The 22499-nt window shown below is 41.4% G+C and overlaps 1 protein-coding gene across 1 annotated transcript in view; it reads right to left on the reverse strand.

Annotated features, from left to right (window-relative positions):
* Positions 1 to 20287: 20287 nt before the first annotated feature.
* Positions 20288 to 22499, reverse strand: part of LOC135212047 (glutamyl-tRNA(Gln) amidotransferase subunit A, mitochondrial-like) — a gene marked incomplete in the record, with an annotated part of 108139 nt that continues 105927 nt past the window's right edge. Inside the window, 1 exon segment of the mRNA XM_064245364.1 lies at positions 20288 to 20592. Coding sequence (XP_064101434.1) covers positions 20355 to 20592 — 238 coding nt within the window.

Below are 22499 nucleotides of genomic sequence, written 5' to 3' on the forward strand. Positions count from 1 at the left end.
AGTTCGTAGGGTCAAGATCTAGTTTATATTCTAGGTCTTGGTTTGTACAAGAATCAACGGTGTCAGGTCATGCATCTGATAAACATCCAAACGCATCCACAAATTAAAAATGATAATACTAATTATTTATTTTTAAAGATATTTGTGAGACTTATAAAATAATAGTAAAAAAAATTCATAACTTATTTTTAGATTTTAACTAGCATACGCTTTTTAATTAAAAAGCGTGGAAATTTTTACTTGTGGTTTCCACACTCCACACCTAATCACAATGTGGACAAGATAAGCCGTATTAGTGACGTCATTTCCACACTTCGGCAGCCTGGTCTCTTATCGTCTTATCTATTAAAATAAATTTAGGGATTTTCCTTTATTTACCTTTTTGTCAATAAGAAAAACAATACTAAGTACAGGCGGGCAATTGGAACTGAGCAAAAAATGGCCATTTTTCTAAGCTACGTTTTATTTTGATTGAATTTAACAAGATAACTAAAAGATATAATTCTAAATGAATTAGCCGAGACATCAAGAGAAATAATATATATTATATATAATAATCAAACTACTCCACCATAACGATTTTCAAAAACTATAGGTAAGTTTTAAGATTTTAAATTTATATCATATGCATACAAAGAAAAGGTAAAACGAAATGTAATTATATTAAATTTTTTCCTATATAAAAGTGAAAATAAGATATAAAGGAATACAATTTTTATTAGTACATAACTTGATTCGTAAATTGAAATGCGATATTGAAATAAAGTAGAAAATCCTAACAACGCCATTTCTATATAAGGCGACGCGTTTGGTGTAACGCACCCTAGAGCACAAATGTAAATAATACTGTTTAATACGGATGATAATGACAACAATTAAATAATGTGCCTCTCAAAGATGTGTAACGAAGAAACTGTTGCAATTTAAAAACAATTACAGAGTCTATAATGTCGTCAAATAATAAATACAAAATGAAAACGACATGACATGAAAGGTTAAGAAAATGTATTGCAGAAGCGTGCTTGATAAAGAAAAAAAATATTCTGCGTAAAACACGTTCCAGGAAATCAAATACATAACCCACACTTCTGTTACATAATAAATAAACTACAAAGAGTATTTATTCATTTTTATACTGTAGAGAGTTGCATAAAGTACATTAAATCATAATGAAAATGTTTCAGTTAGTTTTATAGGATTTTTTGCCTTGAACGTCTTCTTCTGATTAAGTTGAAATAATGTAATGTGTACATTAAGCTCCTTAAAGATAGTTATTGTTAGTTGCTATCAATGAAAAAAAAAAAAGTTATGGTATCTTGGTATTTTGATAGTCTAAGTTTCCTGAGAGAGTATAGGAGGTACTAAGGACAAAAGGCGTCATTCAACCTGTCTGTATTACTGTTCTTGCTTAATTGTACTACACGCAATTTGCAGTTGGAAAATGGCTGCCAGTTGTATTCGTATGCCTACTCTAGCGTCAGTTTCGTGCATTTAATTATTTCAAACTAAAGTAAAACAACTGAAATATGATCATTCCAAGGACAAAACCAACACCAAGGGGAATGGAAGACAACCTACTGCCACCACACTTGACTGGCAGCAACTGGTAGAACTGGGATTTATATGGCTTTTGATATATTATCGGCGGGCCGTGTGAAATCATGTGGCGGGCTCTGTACGAAGGCCCTTGGTACATGATACCTATCATCTTAGCAAATTCTCAGGAACAAAGATTAGCAAATTCCCAAGAACAAAGAGGAAAAAACGCTAACCTTTCTAGGTAAACGTTTCTTATATACATGAGTCCTAACGTTCTGAAGGAGAGTAAACATATGCTCAAGGCCGGGACGCTGTCAGGTAGCGCAAAGGTGTTGTGGCGTACCTACTATATGACAACAATATTGACCTGGAGGAACTTCTTGGAATAGTTATGAAATTTACTTAACACATATCATTATCATTTGTGATTTTGAGTATTTCTAGTATTCATTCCTCCCTTGGGTATCATTAGGATATATTACCTTTTGTCATATTAGAATGCAGTAATGTCTTTTATATTACTTCTGAAGATTTTGAAACTGCAACCATAGTTTTTCTATCTACTTAATAACTTATTTATTCCTGTATGACCATTTCTCATTTTACGGTCAGAAAATTTTTCACCAACCTTGTCAGTAATTGCTTCCGTAAATCGGTCACTTTTGCAGGACTGCGAGTCTGTCTGTAGTTAGTGCTCTTTTTGCGGTCGCTTTGACTCATCAAGCATTGCAATAAAGACGTAATATAAAATCCTGCAGAAATGTATTTAGTTCTATTCAAATTCATGCTCATCAAGTACTGTCTTATCTTGGTGTAATATCGCTGCCTGTGCGAGTTTGATTTATTTGCAGTAAAACCTCTAACCCCCGTCAAGGCAAAAGAAAACTTTGGAGTGAGTTTCCCTCTTATTATTGACCGAGGTTTTTTGTTCTTCTTGTAAGTCTAATAATAATAATAATAATAATAATAATATAATAATAATAATAATAATAATAATAATAATAATAATAATAATAATGTGTGCCGTGGAGGAGTGGGTTAGGTCGTCAATGGACTTAAGTCTAGTTAAGCACATTGGGGCTGGTCAGTCGTTGGATGGGTGACCGCTCTCCTCGGCGTTGATTCCTTGGGAAAGGATCTTTACCATACTCAGCTGTAAATGAGTACCTATCCCTGATGGGGTAGGGTCCAGCTATGGGTTAAATAGCAAAACTCAGCAATGATGGAAAGAATGAAGGAATAAATGACAACCACGTAAATGGAACCTCTGGCAACAGAGGAGCTCGTTCGGCAACCAGGTATTCAACCCAATTGAAGGGAATGACGGTCAAGTACTTGGAGGTCGTCATCCAGCAACTGATCACCACAACGACAGTAATCAACAGCCTGAGATTGGAGCTACAGAAGCAAAAAGGAAGAAATGGGCAAGAGAAGAAAATAAGGAAATATGGAGATGCTACATCAGAAGCAACCGACGGAGCGAGGATATAGAAGAAAGATTGGTCAACATCTGGAATGAGAGGAATAACACCCCCCAAACAGAGCAGAGGCTGGCAGACTAAGTAAGGAACATAAAGAAAAAGAACTGGCTCTCCCCAAAAGAAAGGGAAGAACTGGAAAGGGAAATGTCACACGACAACGAATTACACGAAGACGAACTGAGAGACGATGCCACAGAAGACGACAGGGAGGATGAGGTATCAAACAACGACACACGAAGAAACACGACAAAGTAACAGAGAGGACGGAATGGGTAGAAAAGATTAGACAATGGATGGAGCCAGATACAGAGAGAACAAAGATCCCCTCCATGAAAGCCTACAACGCCAAGAAATTAAGGGAGAAAACAAGTGAGGTCAATGAAATAATGGGCATAATACACACCACCAGTATCACAGAAACAAATAACTTGGCATATGCAGAGCAAGATTAGTAGCGAGAACTGATGGGGATTCGAACACCAACACCACCAGCACAACCAACCCAACAGAAACCAAAACAGCAACCTCCTTGGAAAAGGCGCCTGGCAAAAGCAAATCATGGTGATGAGATCTGACTTGAGTAAACTGAAAGAGATGGCAGAAAAAAGGCTAAGAAGCAAGAAACAAGGAGGAACTCAACGAGAAATACAAAGTACAAGAGAGGACTAAAAACACACAATAGAAGATGTAAAACAGAGGCTTAAGGCCAAAGCACATAAGATCACGGTAACATGAACAGGAATAAGGGATACCAACAGAACAAACTATTCGGAACCACCAGAAAAGACTATACAGCCAACTAAGAGGGGAAGACAACCACCCAGAAATTCCTGAAGCCGAACCAAGTAAGAGACTCTGGGAAAACATATGGAGCAATCCGGTATCACACAACAAACATGCAAACATGGCTCCAGGAAGTCAAGGAAGAAGAAACAGGGAGAATAAAACAAAATTTCACAGAGATCACGACAGACACAGTCAGAAACCAACTAAAGAAAATGCCAAACTGGAAAGCCCCAGGTCCCGATGAAGTCCATGGATACTGCTCAAAAACTTCAAGGCCCTACACCCACGAATAGCAGAACAACTCCAGCATTGTATCTCAAATCACTATGCACCCAAATGGATGACCACAGGAAGAACATCCTTAGTACAAAAAGACAAGAGTAAGGGAAGGTATAGCCAGTAACTACAGGCCTATCACCTGCCTACCAATAATGTGGAAGTTACTAACAGGTATTCATCAGTGAAAGGCTATACAACTACCTAGAGGAGACAAACACCATCCCCCACCAAACAGAAAGGCTGCAGAAGGAAGTGTAGGGGCACAAAAGACCAGCTCCTGATAGACAAAATGGTAATGAAGAACAGTAGGAGAAGGAAAACCAACCTAAGCATGGCATGGATAGACTATAAGAAAGCCTTCGACATGATACCACACACATGGCTAATAGATGCCTGAAAATATATGGGGCAGAGGAAAAACACCATCAGCTCCTCAAAAATACAATGCGCAACTGGAATACAATACTTACAAGCTCTGGAATAAGACTAGCAGAGGTTAATATCAGGAGAGGGATCTTCCAGGGCGACTCACTGTCCCCCACTATTCTTCGTAGTAGCCATGCTTCCCATGAAAAAAGTACTACAGAAGATGGTGCTGCCGGGTACCAACTCAAGAAAAGAGGCAACAGAATCAACCATCTGATGTTCATGGACGACATCAAGCTGTATGGTAAGAGCATCAAGGAAATAGATACCCTAATCCAGACTGTAAGGACTGTATCTGGGGACATCAGGATGGACTTTGGAATAGAAAAATGCGCCTTAGTCAACATACAAAAAGGCAAAGTAACGAGAAATGAAGATAAAGCTACCAGAAGGGAGCAACATCAAACACATAGATGAGACAGGATACAAATACCTGGGAATAATGAAAGGAGGGGATATAAAACACCAAGAGATGAAGGACACGATCAGGAAAGAATATATGCAGAGACTCAAGGCGATATTCAAGTCAAAACTCAATGCCGGAAATATGATAAAAGCCATAAACACATGAGCAGTGCCAGTAATCAGATACAGCGCAGGAATAGTGGAATGGACGAAGGCAGAACTCTGCAGCATAGATCAGAAAACCAGGAAAAACATATGACATAGGACAATACACAAAGCACTACACCCAAGAGCAAATACGGACAGACTATACATAACACGAAAGGAAAGAGGGAGAGGACTACTAAGTATGGAGGACTACGTCAACATCGAGAACAGAGCACTGGGGCAATATCTGAAAACCAGTGAAGACGAGTGGCTAAGAGTGCATGGGAAGAAGGACTAATAAAATTAGACGAAGACCCACAAATATACAGAGACAGGAGAATGACAGCCAGAACAGAGGTCTGGCACAACAAACCAATGCACGGACAATACATGAGACAGACTAAAGAACTAGCCAGCGATGACAATTGGACAATGGCTACAGAGGGGAGAGCTAAAGAAGGAAACTGAAGGAATGATAACAGCGGCACAAGATCAGGCCCTAAGAACCAGATATATTCAAAGAACGATAGACGGAAATAACATCTCCCATCCCATTGTAGGAAGTGCAATACGAAAAATGAAACCATAAACCACATAGCAAGCGAATGCCCGGCACTTGCACAGAACCAGTACAAAAAGAGGCATGATTCAGTGGCAAAAGCCCTCCACTGGAAACCTGTGCAAGAAACATCAGCTACCTTGCAGTAATAAGTGGTACGAGCACCAACCAGAGGGAGTGATAGAAAACGATCAGGCAAAGATCCTCTGGACTATGGTATCAGAACGGATAGGGTGATACGTGCAAATAGACCAGACGTGATGTTGATTGACTAAGTCAAGAAGAAAAAAAATCACTCATTGATGTCGCAATACCATGGGACACCAGAGTTGAAGAGAAAGAGAGGGAAAAAAATGGATAAGTATCAAGATCTGAAAATAGAAATAAGAAGGGTATGGATATGCCAGTGGAAATCGTACCCATAATCATAGGAGCACTAGGCACGATCCCAAGATCCGTGAAAAGGAATCAAGAAAAACTAGAGGCTGAAGTAGCTCCAGGACTCATGCAGAAGAGTGTGATCCTAGAAACGGCGAACATAGTAAGAAAAGTGATGGACTCCTAAGGAGCAGATGCAACCCGGAACCCCACACTATAAATACCATCCAGTCGAATTGGAGGACTGTGATAGAGCAAAAAAAAAAAAAAAAAAAATAAATAAATAATAATAATAATAATAATAATAATAATCTAATAATAATAATAATAATAATAATAACACGGTCAGAGCACCTCTCCGGCAGGTCGGGTTTTCATTGGTTCCTGGGAAGGTGACTCATACGGCGGGCGTTTACGAGTCTCGCAGACCTTCTCAGGTGGGGGGTATCACCGGGAGCCTCTTGATTGGCTTCTACCTGAGTGACGTCACCCCTGGTATTATTCTCATGTCCGGTGTTCGTTTCATGCGCGCTGGTTCTTTCGTTGGGGGGGAGGGGTGTGGTCCTCCTCACACACGACGGTATCAGGAATGCTTCTTGGGTGGTATTAAGGGAAGGCTTTTCCTCGAGGATGAACAGCGCCTTCTAGGAGACGCAGACGTCGTGGGTCAGGTGCTCTCCGATGATCTTAATATTCCTGACGATGGCGTCTCTCGTGATGTTTCTGTGGTGTACTACAAGGGCGTGCTGCCTAATGGCGCCCTCCTGTGCGTGGCAGGAGGGCCCTCTCACACTGTTCAACGTGGCAGGACACACACCTCGAACTCGACCGAGCATCCCAGATGCTAATTAACAATGGATACTGGAATAAACTCGTAAACCGAGAAACACGAGCCGCCGTTGACAAGTGGTACATGGCGGAGGAAGAGAGAAGGAACATTCCACCCCTGGAGGATATCAAACTTTTCTACAAAGCCTTCATGCACCACCAATACAAGGAGGACTAAGCAGCCATGAAGAAAATAATAGAGGAACACGTCCGCAACATGGAGGAAGGAAAGAGAGTGTCCCTCATTATTTACTACAAGAATCGGCGTACGAAGGACCTCCTGATGAAGAACAACCCCTCCCCGCCGGTAGGAGATCCCCTGTAGCAGTCCAACGTCGTCTACCGATACGTATGCCCCGCCCAGGATGCCCTGGGATTTACATCGGCATGCCGATGATGCGCCTGTCAAAAGAATTCCCTGCCACGCCCCAGGAGGGCGCCATTAGGCAGCACGCCCTTGTAGTACACCACAGAAACATCACGAGAGACGTTATCGTCAGGAATATTAAGATCATAGGGAGAGCACTGACCCCACGACGTCTGCGTCTCCTAGAAGCGCTGCTCTTCCTCGAGGAAAAGCCTTCCCTTAATACCACCCAAGAAGCGTTCCTGATACCGACGTGTGTGAGGAGGACCACCCCTCCCCCCCTCCCCCCCCCAACGAAAGAACCAGCGCGCATGAAACGAACACCGAACATGAGAATATACCAGGGGGTGACGTCATTCAGGTAGAAGCCAATCAAGAGGCTACCGGTGATACCCCCCACCTGAGAAGGTCTGCGAGACTCGTAAACGCCCGCCGTATGAGTCAACTTCCCAGGAACCAATGAAAACCCGACCTGCCGGAGAGGTGCTCTGACCGTACTCAAGAGCTCGCAAACACATGATAAAAAGGAGATGGACTCGCCACTGGAATAATAATAATAATAATAATAATAATAATAATAATAATAATAATGATAAAATGTAAGGAGTCCTTCTTTTAGGGCAGTGCTATTGAAAACAATTGTGGGTATATCGGTCTTATTTCTTTTCCTTCATATTTAGTTATTTACCCCTTTTACTATAATCTCTCTCTCTCTCTCTCTCTCTCTCTCTCTCTCTCTCTCTCTCTCTTCGTCGCGGCTGATGTTACTAAGGGAGCTGTCTTTGGTGAATAGTCTATTGACTCTGTCCGTAAGAGATTAGATGGCGAGATAAAATGAAGGAAGATGGAGAAGGTGCATCAGGCAACCGACCCTTAATGAAGGGTTAACGGTGGGAAAGAAGAAGAAAAGACTGTCCGTAAGATTTAATTAAAGAAAGAAGGAAAGAATTGTTTAGCAACTCCTACTGCAGGCGGTATTCTAAGCTGACAAATATACTAACACATCTATAAACAGTACCTTACGATGCAGTAGTCGAAGTTCATAACGAATAACGTTATTAATAATAATTACCAAGGTTTTGCTGTTTGAGCTATGTACCACATATTTTTTTTAATTAAAAGCAAAACAAACATTTGTGATAATTGGCACCCAACGTAATATTATAGTATTTCCGCAAGATAATATTTCCTGCAAGCCATACTTTTTTATTTTGGGTCCTAAACTTTAAGGCGGCATCAATTTTCCCATAATAGAAAAATCATTGACTTTTAAAAGCATTCAAGGAAAACTGTGGGAAACTTGAATGAGGTTTTTGAACGGGCGGAGAGAGAGAGAGAGAGAGAGAGAGAGAGAGAGAGAGAGAGAGAGAGAGAGAGAGAGAGAGAGAGAGAGAGAAATTTCATGGGGCCACCAATTTTCATATTACACACACACACACACACACACACACACACACACACACACACACACACACACACACACACATTTTTAAGTATAAAATTATGGAATGGACAGCAATCGCCTGTTCTATCAGAAAATACAGAATCCATTATTATTATCGCTAAGATTATTATTTTTCCTCTCAAAATTTTATTTCTATAAAAAAAATTTATTTTTTACTATTTTTATATCTCATTTATGTTTTCATTATCTAAATCTTCAATATTATTTTGTCATTATTTTTCATGGGGGCGAGGCACAAGTGACCCCCTGTGGATTTGCGACTAGCTTAAAGAAACTTTATTTTTATGTGTGTGTGTGTGCGTGTGTGTCACAGTTATTAACAACATCGAATTCACTTATTACTAAGAGCATCTGCCCCCAGCCAGGATACAAACCAGTCAGATGCACTTATAAATTTTTCGCTCCCGTTGAATGTAATTTCAAGGTAAATTATGTATTTTTATGGATATTTGGGGCCTTGATATTTGTGATTAAAATGTCATGCATGTATAAATGTCAAAATGATCATTTTAATCCAGGCGTTGAAAACTTAGGAATCAGCTGCTTCTGGGGGAGAGTAAAATGCTTGAAAGTAAAGAACCTGAATTCGGCTTTATATGGCACAGAAGAGATGAAATCAGCTTTGTCTACCCTTTACTTGATTCTAAAGTTTTATAGGTTTGTATCCTGTTCCTCATGGACGAACTTATATATTATAATTAGATGTTGGTGTAAGTTAGTACTTTGATAAAGTGAATTAGAGGTTAAAAGTGTATTTATGGCTTAATGTTTGTGATTATAAAACAATCATGTTCTTGATTCTTCTTGTGTGGAGGATTTCAGGCTTTGTAGTGACAAGCAAATCCAAAGGTATGAATATTTCGAGGGACATTGCATTTATTATATTATATTATATATATATATATATATTATATATATATTATAATATATATATATATATATATATATATATACACAGTAGTGCCTCAGGTTACGAAATTAATCTGTTCCGAAGCGGCCTTCGTAACCTGATTTTTTCGTATCTAGAAATACGTTTTACATGTAAATTGCCTAAATTCGTTCCAAACCCTACAAAACAAACACAGTAAATTTTATAATAAAGCTAAATTGAACCAATAAACAATGAAATACAACACTTTGGACATTCAGTACCTAACATAACCATGACTGTACCTGTAAATAAAGTGTATATTAGTGTACAGGGTACAAGAAATACTGTACATACATGTAGTACGTAGTAATGTAGTAAAATGTGGAACCTTACCTTTTGAGTGAGGCGATGTCCGAAAGTGACAACAGAGGAGGAGGAGAAATGGCAGAAAACATGAACCCTTAACTTTACGAAATGCATTAAAAAATGTCATAAAACATTAACACTAAACTTACGAAACACATTAAAACAAATGGCAGAAAACATTAACACTTCTTGATTATATCTCCATCTTCGTTCTCCATAGAAAGCTCCTCTCTTTCGTGAACTTTAGCAACATTCTTGGGACCAATGGCTAATAAGCGTAAGTAATTAAGTTCACACACAACATGATAAAGTAACTTACAGTACAACGAAAGCGAAATCACTAACACGAATGTACGTTAACAAACGAAATATATGTGAATGCAATATTCCAGGTGTTTACCATAACGCTGCCTCGCAAAAAATGGTCAAGGAATGCCTTTACATAGAAGCATGATGGGACAGATGCTGACCAATAGGAGAGCAGGATCTACGGGAGAGTGGGAGGATGGTGGTGAGTCTACTGAGTTGGCAGCGCGCTAGTTTTAAAATTGTTCTGGCAGCTCCGGGCGAATCTCGGACTTTACCCTTTCACAACCTGAATATTTTCGTACACGGAAGCAAAAATGTCTTTGTCTTTGCTTTTGTAACTTCAATTTTTTGTATGCAGGGACTTTCATATGTAGAGGCTCCACTGTATGTATATAGTAATATATATATATATATATATATATATATATATATATATATATTATATATATATATATATATATATATGACTGGTAAAAATGTTCTGTAACAACTGAATTCCATCCAATAAAAGGAGCCCATAAAAACACCAAAATATAGAGAGAAAAGTACTATATTTCAGAGACTGCTGTCTCCTCTTCAGTAGATGAATGAGAAAAGTTTACAGAAAAGGTGGTATTTATACCAAGAGGTCCATCCACAGGCAAGCCAATTTAGGTCAACCCCGCTGATAATCTTCCTTAATCTTCTTGAATGTTGGTTGAATGAAACCCTTGTCGATCGTATCTGAAATCCCCCACTGCTCCTTTTGAGATGTTCATTACCTGCCTCTCGTTTATTAAGGCCGATTTCCATCATTTGACTCTTGTACGGTCAGTTGCTGCCTATAAATTACACGTGACAAATCCGTTTATTCTATGGTTATGTTCATTTTATATGGTTGAAAAATAGCCAGTTCTGTTGTCCATACCTAACTGACCGTTTGTGTTGTATTAATCTCTGGGGAAGTGATTTACCTGTAAATCCGATGTAAGATTGGTCACAGTCCTGGCATGGGATTTCGTATACCCCAGAGTCCTTGGGAGATGTCTTTTGTTGGACATTAATCAGGGATTTGGCTAAGGTGTTTGGGTAAGTAAATGCAAAAGGGTTAGATTTCCGAGGGGGTGGGTTACTCAGGTGATTCCTAAGTTTTCAACGCCTGGATTAAAATGATCATTTTGATATTTATACATGCATGACATTTTAATCAAACAAATATCAAGGCCCAAAATATCCCATAAAAATTACAATAATTTACCTTGAAAATACATTCAAAGGGAGCGAAAATTAATAAGTGCATCTAGACTGGTTTGTATCCTGGCTGGGGCCAGATGCTTTTAGTAATAAGTGAATTCGATGTTGTTAGTAACTGTGACACACACACACACATACATACATACATATATATATATATATATATATATATATATATATAGTGTATATATATATATATATATATATATATATATTGATTGTTAGTATACAATAAAGTTTTGTACATACTTACCTGGCAGATATATACTTAGCTTAGGTCTCTGACGTCACGACAGAAAATTCAAACTCGCGGGCACACGCTACAGGTAGGTCAGGTGATCTACCTTACCCGCCTCCGCGGGTGTAAGAAAACCAGTCCCCCTTTCTTGTCAGGTTATTTTCTTCCACCTGTCTCCTGAGGGGAGGCTGGGCGGGCCATCAATCGTATATATCTGCCAGGTAAGTATGTACAAAACTTTATTGTATATAACAATATCATTTTTGTAACATGAACTTCCCTGCCAGATATATACTTAGCTGATTGACACCCTTGGTGGAGGGAAAGAGACACCTACTTACTTAGAAAGTGGGGACAACACATGTTAAAGGAATAAATAATATAAACCTCTGGTTCTTACCTGATTTAGGCAGAAGACTTGATAGTTACTGTCTATTAGTCTGCGTTGCCTAAAGAGTCTCAGCGAGGGCGTGACCTATGGCTGAAGAACTCTTTGGGTGGGTCTACCAATGGGAACTGAGTCCACTTGCTTGGCAGAATCCAAGCAGGATCTGGTCAATGGGGATCAACCCGCTTACATGCCAGAGCCTATCACTACCAATTGCAAGGAGCCTCAAGCACAACCGATCACCTAACCAAATACTAACATTAGTATACGAAAGAAGGAGCTGCCTCCTGCAATCTCCTTCGTACAACCAAAAAAATCAAACTTAAAACTAACAGGGAAAAAGGATTAAGGATGTGTTTTCAGCTCCCTGCCCCAGCACTGAATCCGCCGATACTAAGGGCCTAGCCCAAAACACTTTTCATACGTAATCGATACGTCCTTTAGGTAGTGATAGAGAAGATGATTCACACCTCCAAAAAGTGGCCTTCATAAGGTTTTGTAATGACAAATTCTTCTTGAAAGCCAAAGACGTCGCGATGGCCCGTACTTCGTGCGCCTTGACTTTTCAGAAGGTTAAAACTGTTGCTGATTGCAAGAAGTGTGTGCTTCTCTAATAACATTCCTGATAAAGAATGAGAGTGCATTTTTAGATAAGGGCCTACTGGGGCCCCTTACAGAGCACCAGAGATTGCTTTCATTAGCAGCAAGTCTTTTCTTCCTCTGAAGATAATATTTCAGGCTTCTCACCGGGCAAAGAGATCTCTCCTCTTCTGTCCCAACTAAGGAGGATAAGCTTTTGATTTCGAAGCTCCTGGGCCACGGCAAAGAAGGGTTTTCATTCTTGGCTAGGAAAGCCGGAAGAAAAGAGCAAACCGCGGACCCTCCTTGGAAACCTACCTCACCTTCTAGAGCTGCAGCTCGCTGACCCTCTTCGCTGACACTAACGCACAGAGAAAAAGAGTCTTCATCGAAAGGTCTCTGAACGAAGCAGTATGGGGAGGTTCGACCTTGAGGGACCTCAGGAAGAGCAGCACTACATCTAGATTCCAGCTAGGAACTAAGGAGGAGGTTCTTTTAACCGTTTCAAACACGATCTGATTAAATCATGGAGGTCCTGTCCTCAGAAATGTTTAATCCTCTATGACGAAAAAACTGAGGAAAGCATGCTCCTGTATCCCTTGATGGTGGAGACAACCAACCCGCATTTTTCCCTCAGGAAGATAAGGAAATCTGCTATCTGAGTCACAGAGGTACTGGAGGAGGAAACTTTATGAGTCCTGCACCAGCGTCGAAAAACATCCCACTTCGACTGGTAGACCTCTAGATGTGGAAGGTCTACGTGATTGGCAATAGCCCTTGCAGACTTTTGCCGAAAAGCCCTTAGCTCTGACGAGACTCTTGATAGTCTGAATCCAGTCAGACTGAGAGCGGGGAGGTTTTTGTGAAACCTGTCGAAGTGGGGCTGTTTGAGCAGATCGACCTCTTAGAGGTAGGGATCTTGGGACATCCACCAGCCATTCCAGTACCTCTGTGAACCAGTCGTGGGCGGGCCAGAACGGAGCTATCAAAGTCATCCTTGCTCCCTCTGAAGCTGCGAACTTCCTTAACGTTTCCCCTAGAATCTTGAAAGGCGGCGGAACGCGTAAAGATCCAGATTCCTCCAATCCATCAGGAATGCATCTATTGCCACTGCTCTTGGGTCTGCAATAAGGGAGCAGTAGTATAGATCTATACTCGCATTTCCTGGAGGTCGCAAATAGATCGAGATGGGGCCTTGCCCCACGTCCTCCACAGCTCCTGGCATACGTCTGCGTGCAGAGTCCACTCTGAGGGAAGGACTTGATTCCTTCTGCTTAGCAGATCCGCTCTGACATTTCTTTCTCCCTGTACGAACCTGGTGAGAAGCCTTATCTTCCTTTCCTCTGACCACAGGAGGACGATCTCGCTGTCTCGTACAGGGAGAAAGAGTGATGTCCCCCCCTGTTTCCGAATGTAAGCCAGGGCTGTAGTGTTGTCGGAGTTGATCTGAACATATTTCCCTTTTACGAGGGGTTCGAAGGTCTTGAGAGCTAACCAAATTGCTGTTAGCTCCTTCTTGTTGATGTGCCAGACACCTGATCCCCCATCCAGGTGCCTGACACTTCTCTCGACCCGAGAGTAGCTCCCCAACCTATGTCCGAAGCGTCTGCATACACACTAGGTTGGGTCCGAACCTGCAAGGAAAGGCCTTCCTTGAACAATAGAGGGTCTAGCCACCCAACGTAGATCCTCCTTTATCTCTTGCGAAATCTTGAACGCAAAGTCCAGACCTTGAGATTTTCGATCCCAGTTCCTCGTCAGGAAGAACTGTTAGGGGTCTGAGGTGCAACCTTCCTAGAGAAACGAATTGCTCCAGCGAGGAGAGTGTCCCCAACCAACAGACTCATCCACTCCCTCGCTGTGCATACATCTTTCTCTAGAAAGATTGCTACCTTCTCCAAACCTCGGGTTATCCTCTCTGGGGACGGATACGCCCGAAAAACCTGAGAGCCATCAGAATCCCCAGATAGATACGCTCTTGACTGGGGTATTAGCTGTGACTTCTCGAAATTCACTAGCAAACCAGAGAAGCTGCTAGATCCAACGTCACTCGTAAGTCCTCCAGACATTTCTCCTTGGATTTGGCCCTGATAAGCCAATCGTCCAAGTAGAGGGAAATCCTCACTCCCTCGAGATGAAGCCACTGGGCAACGTTCTTCATCAGTCCTGTGAATACTTGGGGGGCCGTGGAAAGGCCGAAGCATAGGGCCCTGAAACTGAAAAACATTCCCTCCCCACATGAATCTGAGAAATTTGCGAGAAGAAGGATGGATCGGCACATGGAAGTAAGCGTCCTGAAGGTCCAGCGACACCATCCAGTCCCGGGACGAAGAGCTGCTAAGACTGATGACGTCGTCTCCATAGCGAACTTCCTCTTCTTCACAAAGACATTCAGGGCGCTCACGTCCAGAACCGGTCTCCATCCTCCTGAGTTCTTGGGAACTAGGAACAGACGGTTGTAGAACCCCGCTGAAAGAGGGTCCTGAACCATCTCTATTGCCTCTTTCTCTAACATCAGCTCTACCGCTAGAGCGAGGGCTTGATTCATTAGTGGGTCTTGTATTTGGCCACCAGTGCCCTTGGAGTGGTGGTCAAGGGTGGTCTCGAGATAAAGGGAATGAGGTATCCCCTCTTGATGATCGCGGAGGGACAGTTGTCCGCCCCCTTTCGTGCCCAGACATCTGCAAAGTTCAGAAGTCTGGCACCCACAGTTGTCTGGAGGACACACGAACTACTTCTTGGCCCTAATAGACCGAGAGAAGGTCCTTCCTCTTCTAGGTGGTCTCGAACCTCTGGAGGAAGAAGAGCGAGACGAAGGTCCTCCTCGAAAGGGTTCTTGTCTACTTTGAGCCTCCTTCTTCGTCTTCTGTTGAAACGAAGGTTTCGGAATTCTAGCCGAGCGAGCTAGCATATCCTGCGTCGCTTTTGCTGATAACGAGCTGGAGATATCATTAATAGTCTTCTTGGGGAAGAGTTGCGGGGAAAGTTGTGAATACAGCAAGGAAGCTCTCTGTGCGTGAGAAACCGCCTTGGTAAGAAAGGAGCAGAAAACGGCCCCCTCTTCTTTACTACTCCTGCACCAAAAAGTGAAGCAATTTCCCCGGAACCGTCTCTCACTGCCTTGTCCATGCAAGACAGAACTGCGTGGAGGTCTTCAGGCGAAATAGTGTCTTGCTCTTGAGTCCTCTTAGCCAACACTCCAAGGGTCCAGTCAGAAGTTAAAAACTTCTAAGACTCGGAACATTACCCCTTCAGAAGGTGATCCAAACTCGCTCATACCCCACGTCGTCTTTGCAGAATTCAGCGCCGGAGCGAAGTGCGGAATCAACCAACGAAGAGAAGTCCGAGTCTGCAGAAGAGGGAAGAGTCAGACCCAAGGGCTCTCCTGACTCGTACCAGAACCCCATCTTACCCGTCAGCTTGGACGGGGGAAAAGAAAAAACTGTCTTGCCTTTCTCTTCTTTTGAAACCAACCAGTCATCAAAGTTCTTCAGAGCCTTCTTCATAGACACTGAGGCTTCATCTTAACGACTGAAGACTTCTTAGCCGTATTGGTCGTTGAAAATAAGGACGGAGGAGACGGAGGAGCAACGGCCGAAAGAGACTCCCCAAAATCTTGCAAGAGGAGGTCTGTTAGTCTCTTATACTAAGAAACCGAAGCATCCTTGGGCGAAATCTTCCTCCGAATCCCCCAACAAATTAAATTCTTCCGAAGAATGACGTCTTGAAGCTCTACTGCCCGGAGGAGAGCTAATCCTTGGAGAGCGCCTACTAGGCGAGCGCCTACTGGGAGAAAAAAAAACACTGGGAGAGCGCTTACACGGGGAGCGCCTACCAGGAGAGCGCCTAGTAGGAGAGCGCCTACCAGGAGAGCGCCTACTTTGAGAGCGCCTCCCAGGAGAGAGCCTACTAGGAGAGCACCTACTTGGAGAGCGCCTACTAGGAGAGCGCCCTACTAGGAGAGCGCCTACTTTGAGAGCGCCTCCCAGGAGAGAGCCTACTTGGGGAGCGCCTGCTAGGAGAGCGCCTACTTGGGTTGGGGAGCGCCTACTAGGAGAGCGCCTACAAGTGGAGGCCCGTCTGTCGGAAACAGATTCTAACTCCACAGAAGAGCGTCTGGATAAGGGAGAGCGCCTATCAGGCTCTCTGCGCCTGCTAGGCTCTTGGCGCCTGCCATCCTCAATACGCCTGCCAGGCTCTTGATGCCTATTGGCTCAAAACCCTGCCAGGCCTTCTTGACGCCTGCCACGGGGAGAGAAAACATCCACAGATGAATCCCTGTCAGAAGCGCGGCGCTTATAAGGCTCTGAGCGCCTATCCGATCGGGAGTGATCTAACGGAGGAGAAAGCTTCCGTTGCCGCCTACCAGGCTCTTGGCGCCTACTAGGCTCTTGGCGCCTACTAGGCTCTTGACGCCTACTAGGCTCCGAGCGTCCGTCAAAAGGAGAGTGGCCACCAGGCAAAGAACTCTTCCTTCGCTCCTGACGAAAACGAGGCTCTTGACGTCTGTCAAGCTCTTGACGCCTAACTGAAGAGGAGCGGAAATCCTGAGGAGAGATCCTGTCTGGCTCCTTAACGCTTACATGCTCACAACTCTTGCTGGGAAGAGAGGAGAGCCTACTCGGAGAAAGATCCCGAGCTCCAGCCTGCACTTCTGACCTCCTACTAACAGGCTCAAAAGCTTCTCTAGCCAGAGGAGATTTAGCCGAAGGAACGTTCTTAGACTTCTTCACCGGAAGTGAGGCGTCCTTCGACGATGAGAAGTCCCGGCAATAGACTCCGCTAAAGCCGCAATCTGCGCCTGCAGACTGCCAGGATACGCGCAGGAGATCTCTTAAACTCCTCTACAGGGGACGAAGTTCGAGAGCGAACAGGAGAAGCGTAACCTGACGAAATCTTGGTTCTCTTGCGTTCCACTTCTGGTTCTTCCGCAAAGGATTCGGGGCTGGAAGGAAGGGCGCAAGGATCCTTCCAGGGCCTCTTGAGAGGGCGAGACGGGATCTCCGAGGCGCTCCATCTACGCTGAGGAGAAGGCGACGAAAATGACGAGAAGCACTGGCGCAATAACTCCTTGGTTCGATCCAAGGCAGCCTGGGAACGAGCGACGGAACTGCCGAGGGGACGCCTGACCGGTGGGGGTTTCTCCCTAACCTTCCTGCGGCTTTTCGACTTTCCTCCTCACTGGGTCTGGGAGTCTGGAAGAGGTCTAGGCCTGGAAGCATTAGTGAGCCGTCAGACGCACCCTCCACTGCACTAGGGGCACTGCATGATCACTTGCACTATCATCACTCTACCTTGTTGAGAGCGAGCGAGGCTCTCCTTACTCCTGATCGAGGCTCTCCCAGAAGCAACTTCCGAAAAACGAATCTTCGGGTTCAAAGCTGGGCGCAGGGGCTGAAACCGGAGAAGGAACTACTTCTACTACAGGCTCAGCGTCAACTTCACTCACCCTCGATCTACTAGAGGCTCCTTGAAGAAGCCTGCGACCCTATCCTTCTCTAACTTTCACAAGCATAAGAAGAAAGAGCCTTCCAAACCATCCTCATCCAAATTCTCACACTCTTTGCAAGGGTTAATAAAAGAGCATTCATTCCCTCTACAAGACGTACATACAGAGGTGAAGATCAAATGCAGCTTTAGGAAGCCTAACTTTACATTCCTTCACTGAACAAACCCTACAAATAAACTAGGTTTCTTAATTTCAGAATCATCCATGATTAAAGATATTGTAAGAGAAAATCCAAAAGAAAAACAATCCAAAAAACAGTCCAAAAGCGTATGCCAAGCCAACAACCAAAGGGTACTTCACCAAAATCCAAATCGTCGGCAACGAGAACGAATTTAACTATCGTAAGGACTGAACAACAGGTGTTGTCCAGCCGGCGACAGAAAATAATCTGACAAGAAAGGGGGACTGGTTCTTACACCGCCTCCCAGCGGCGGGTAAGGTAGATCACCTGACCTACCTGTAGCGTGTGCCGCGAGTTTTGAATTTTCTGTCGTGACGTCAGAGACCTAAGCTAAGTATATATCTGGCAGGGCGTTCATGTACAAAAATATATATATATATATATATATAATATATATAATATATATATATATATATATATATATATATATATATATATATATTATATATATATATATATCGGCGGACTCAGTTAATGGTGATCCAGTTTTATGGCACTTGTATAGCACCATAAAATCTGCAATTTATGGCGCCATGACAGGTCAAGTTTCTGTTATCGTAATAGAGTTATAGCCCCAACATACCTAACAGAGGCTCCGTTAACTGGATATTGGTGCCATTACACAAAACTTGGCACCATAAACGCCATAAATCGCAAGTTTCAATTAATGACAGTTTTCACTTATCAGCACCCTGCTGATAACCGGGACTGCCTTATATATATAATGTTATACATGTAGAATCAATCATTCAATTATGTAGAATATAAAGCGAAGGTCCTGTCAGATTAGGTCAAGATCCAGATAAGGTTTAATAGAACTTTCTACAGTGGCAAACGACAACTACAACCCTGATCCCCTTCTTTTCTCTCATGCATAACACACAATATGTTAGGTGTGCTATGTACAGTACACTACTGAATACAGTAACATGGGTATCGCTTTCTTTTTCTTGTTTTGCCCAAGCATAGTCAACATTAGTACATTGTATTTATGCAATAAAGCAAACCTACAAACATTTGTTCTTTGCATAAGGAAAACAATGCAAAAACCAAACCAAACTGTTTCTCTGTCACCTTTGTGTGTGGTGTCTTTAGTGTTTCCTATGGCCAAACTTTTAAAGAGTTATTAGGAGGTATTATGTATGGTGGGTCAAATGATGGCCATGTGCCAGATTTTGTCTAGATCGGTGAAGCGGTTACTGCTTAAGTTACAAAGGGAAGGGGGAATAAGGGGGAAGGGGTGGGGGAAGGGGAACGGGGCACAGGTTTTGAAACCTATCGTATTATATAAGCTGAGTCAATGATGGTCGCATGCCAAATTTTGTTTAGTTCAGTCAAGCGGTTTGGATTTCTATAGTGCACAAACATACAAACAAACAAATATTCATTTTTATACAAGATATATACTATACTATATAAATTGTGTTCAGTAGTTCTATCCTTGAGTACATATTCTGATTACATGTTTTCACATGTAATGATACTCTCTTATAATATCATTATATACTGTACATAATAGGACTTGTGCTTATGACATATATTCACCTATTTTCTTGTTTTTAAATTTGAAAATACTGAGGATAATATCAAACAACTTATCTTTGGTAAAAACTTTATTTCATGAAATCAGCTTCATTTCAGTCAATAAAATATAATACATATTAATCTTCATTACAAAATTTTATCATTTTTCAGTTTGTTCATTTTATACATTGCAGTAGTAAATTTTTCTACACTCAAAACTAACCCACATTGCCCGCAGCACAGTCAAAAATTCAAAACTGAAGACTAGAGAATATTTAATATTTCAGAGACACACTATCTTGGAATGTCCAATTAATATAAACTGAAGTCTAACGAATAAATTTTGTAATGCAATTTACTAAATTTGGTAAAGAAAAGATTACTTAGCTGGTTACTTGCTTTTAAATCAAATAACTCCTTATGCAAGAAAACTAAATTTTATAGTACTGCTTTTTTTGTCGTGAATAATTTTCTTGGCCTTTTTTTTACTAAATTGTTATTCTGTGATGTGAAGTCTTGGATATTTGACAGTCATCTCTATCCATTTGGCTGCAGATAACATCTCAGCATCTCTTCCCATAGGCGCCATTAGTTGTAATGAGAGTGGTAACCCTTCAGAGTTAAGAGTAATTGGTAAACTTACGGCAGGAATACCAGCCATATTTGCAGACTGAGTACAAATATCTTGAGTAGCAGTCTGACTTCGATTATCGAAGTTGATAAACTCAGAATACCTGTTTGGAATAATTAATAAAACTTATTGAGCATAAAATTTTCTATTAAATTACTTTAATATATGATCTACTTTAAATCTTTTGTCATACTAATGAGATATATCATAATTACTGAAGTTCATCATTGTTTGTTTGCTAGATCTGAGTAGAATGGTTTATATAATTTCATCTTTCATGTACACATGTTGGTAAATTATGAATACATTGACAAGTTTATGATTTATTTCAGAAGAGGTGAGGTTTCTTAGTCTATATAAACATTAAAATACGTTATTGGAGAAATAGTTTGATATTTATCACAATAGGCCAATGATATAGAAAATGTTGATTGTTAGCCAATCATGTGCTACCCATGCAAATGTGCCACATCTTCATCCATGAGTGGATAGATAAAATGAAACTGACTATAAGCAGAGAAGAAACCACTTTTTTTTAAAAAAGGCACCAAAGTTACCTAGATATGCAGGTTAAAGGATACCTGCATGTAAGCAGCTTGATCACACAAGGAGTGAGCCATTATGCTACAAGGGCACTTCACCACCTTACTGCATATGTAAAATTCACATTTGACCCATGGGTCAATTTTGCATTATAATGGTAAGACTGTACTAGTTTATATGATATAATGTAGTATTGAAACTGCTTCGTATGGTTACTAGTATTATGCAGTATACTAGTTTACTGTACCAGTGACTCAAAATACTTTACTTAAATAGGAATGGTAAGAAGGATTTGTTTTTAATAATAAAATTTAGATTTTATGTAAAGAATTGCATTTCTTTAGAAAATTCAAAAACTGGATAAACTGAAAATGAAAAATGCTCTGACAAAACTTCATTAATTGATTAGTTTCAAGATTGTGATATTTACTGCTTGCTGAAGTTTTGGCATTCACATAAAATGGGTATGTTAGTTGGCAGTCCCCAGTTATTTGCAATCCAGTTTTACAATGCTTGTCTAGCGAAGATGATAACTGAATTTTTGGCACTGGTATGTGCCGATCCCCACTTAAAGGCGGCAATCCTCGGTTATTGGTGCCAATAATGGGGGATCGGCTCTATTATCGCTGATTTTTGGTTATCCACGATTTTCAGTTATTGTGACGTCGTCAAGAACGCAACCCCCGCTGATAATCGGGGACTGCCTATGGCCATTTGAAAGGTATGATAAAATTACTTCAAAAGGGCACCATTTTTAGTTTTTTGTTTTATGAAGAATACCAAAATCCAACAATGGGTTATGTAGGTTTTAATTTGTTATCTACTGTACTCCCCTATTCCATCAAGTGTGTTCTTACTAAAGATGATGGGGTTAGAGATGTTAAATAGCACTGAAAAATAGCTATTTCTATATTTCATTAAAATGTCTGCAGCTTTGACCCACATGAAAAGGATCCAGCTTCTTTCTATAATTACGCTCAGTTTAATTTCATTTGTGGAGTAAAAAGTCAATATATTGTATGAGAAATTTTTCAGGAAAATAGCTGCTGAAAATTGCAAATTGCTGAGGGTGACATTTTTAATCATCTTAACTGCTGAATATTTTACACACCGTTGCACTCTGAAAAGAAAATCCTTACTTGGGAAAGGTAACAGATTTTTTCCTTAGCTGAAAAAAGACCATACATCAGCTGGAGATTTAGAGCATAGAATCATTAGTACTAATTCAACAATGTGAACCTTTGTGTCTTGTGTATTCTATTGTGTGCGGTTCTTATGATTCTCATTGATTCATTCACAATTATCTCTAACTGGAAAGGATGGAGGATGATTACAGTAAGTCCTCGGGTTACGATGGTCTCGACTTACGATGTTTTCGTGTTACGAACGCGCCCCCATAAAAATATAAAAAATAATATTTTGCGTCGTTCCGTCTTACGCGGTTTTAGCGTCGTAAGCAACGTAAAC

The sequence above is a fragment of the Macrobrachium nipponense genome, chromosome 40 (assembly GCF_015104395.2).
Source record: "Macrobrachium nipponense isolate FS-2020 chromosome 40, ASM1510439v2, whole genome shotgun sequence".
NCBI lineage: Eukaryota > Metazoa > Arthropoda > Malacostraca > Decapoda > Palaemonidae > Macrobrachium > Macrobrachium nipponense.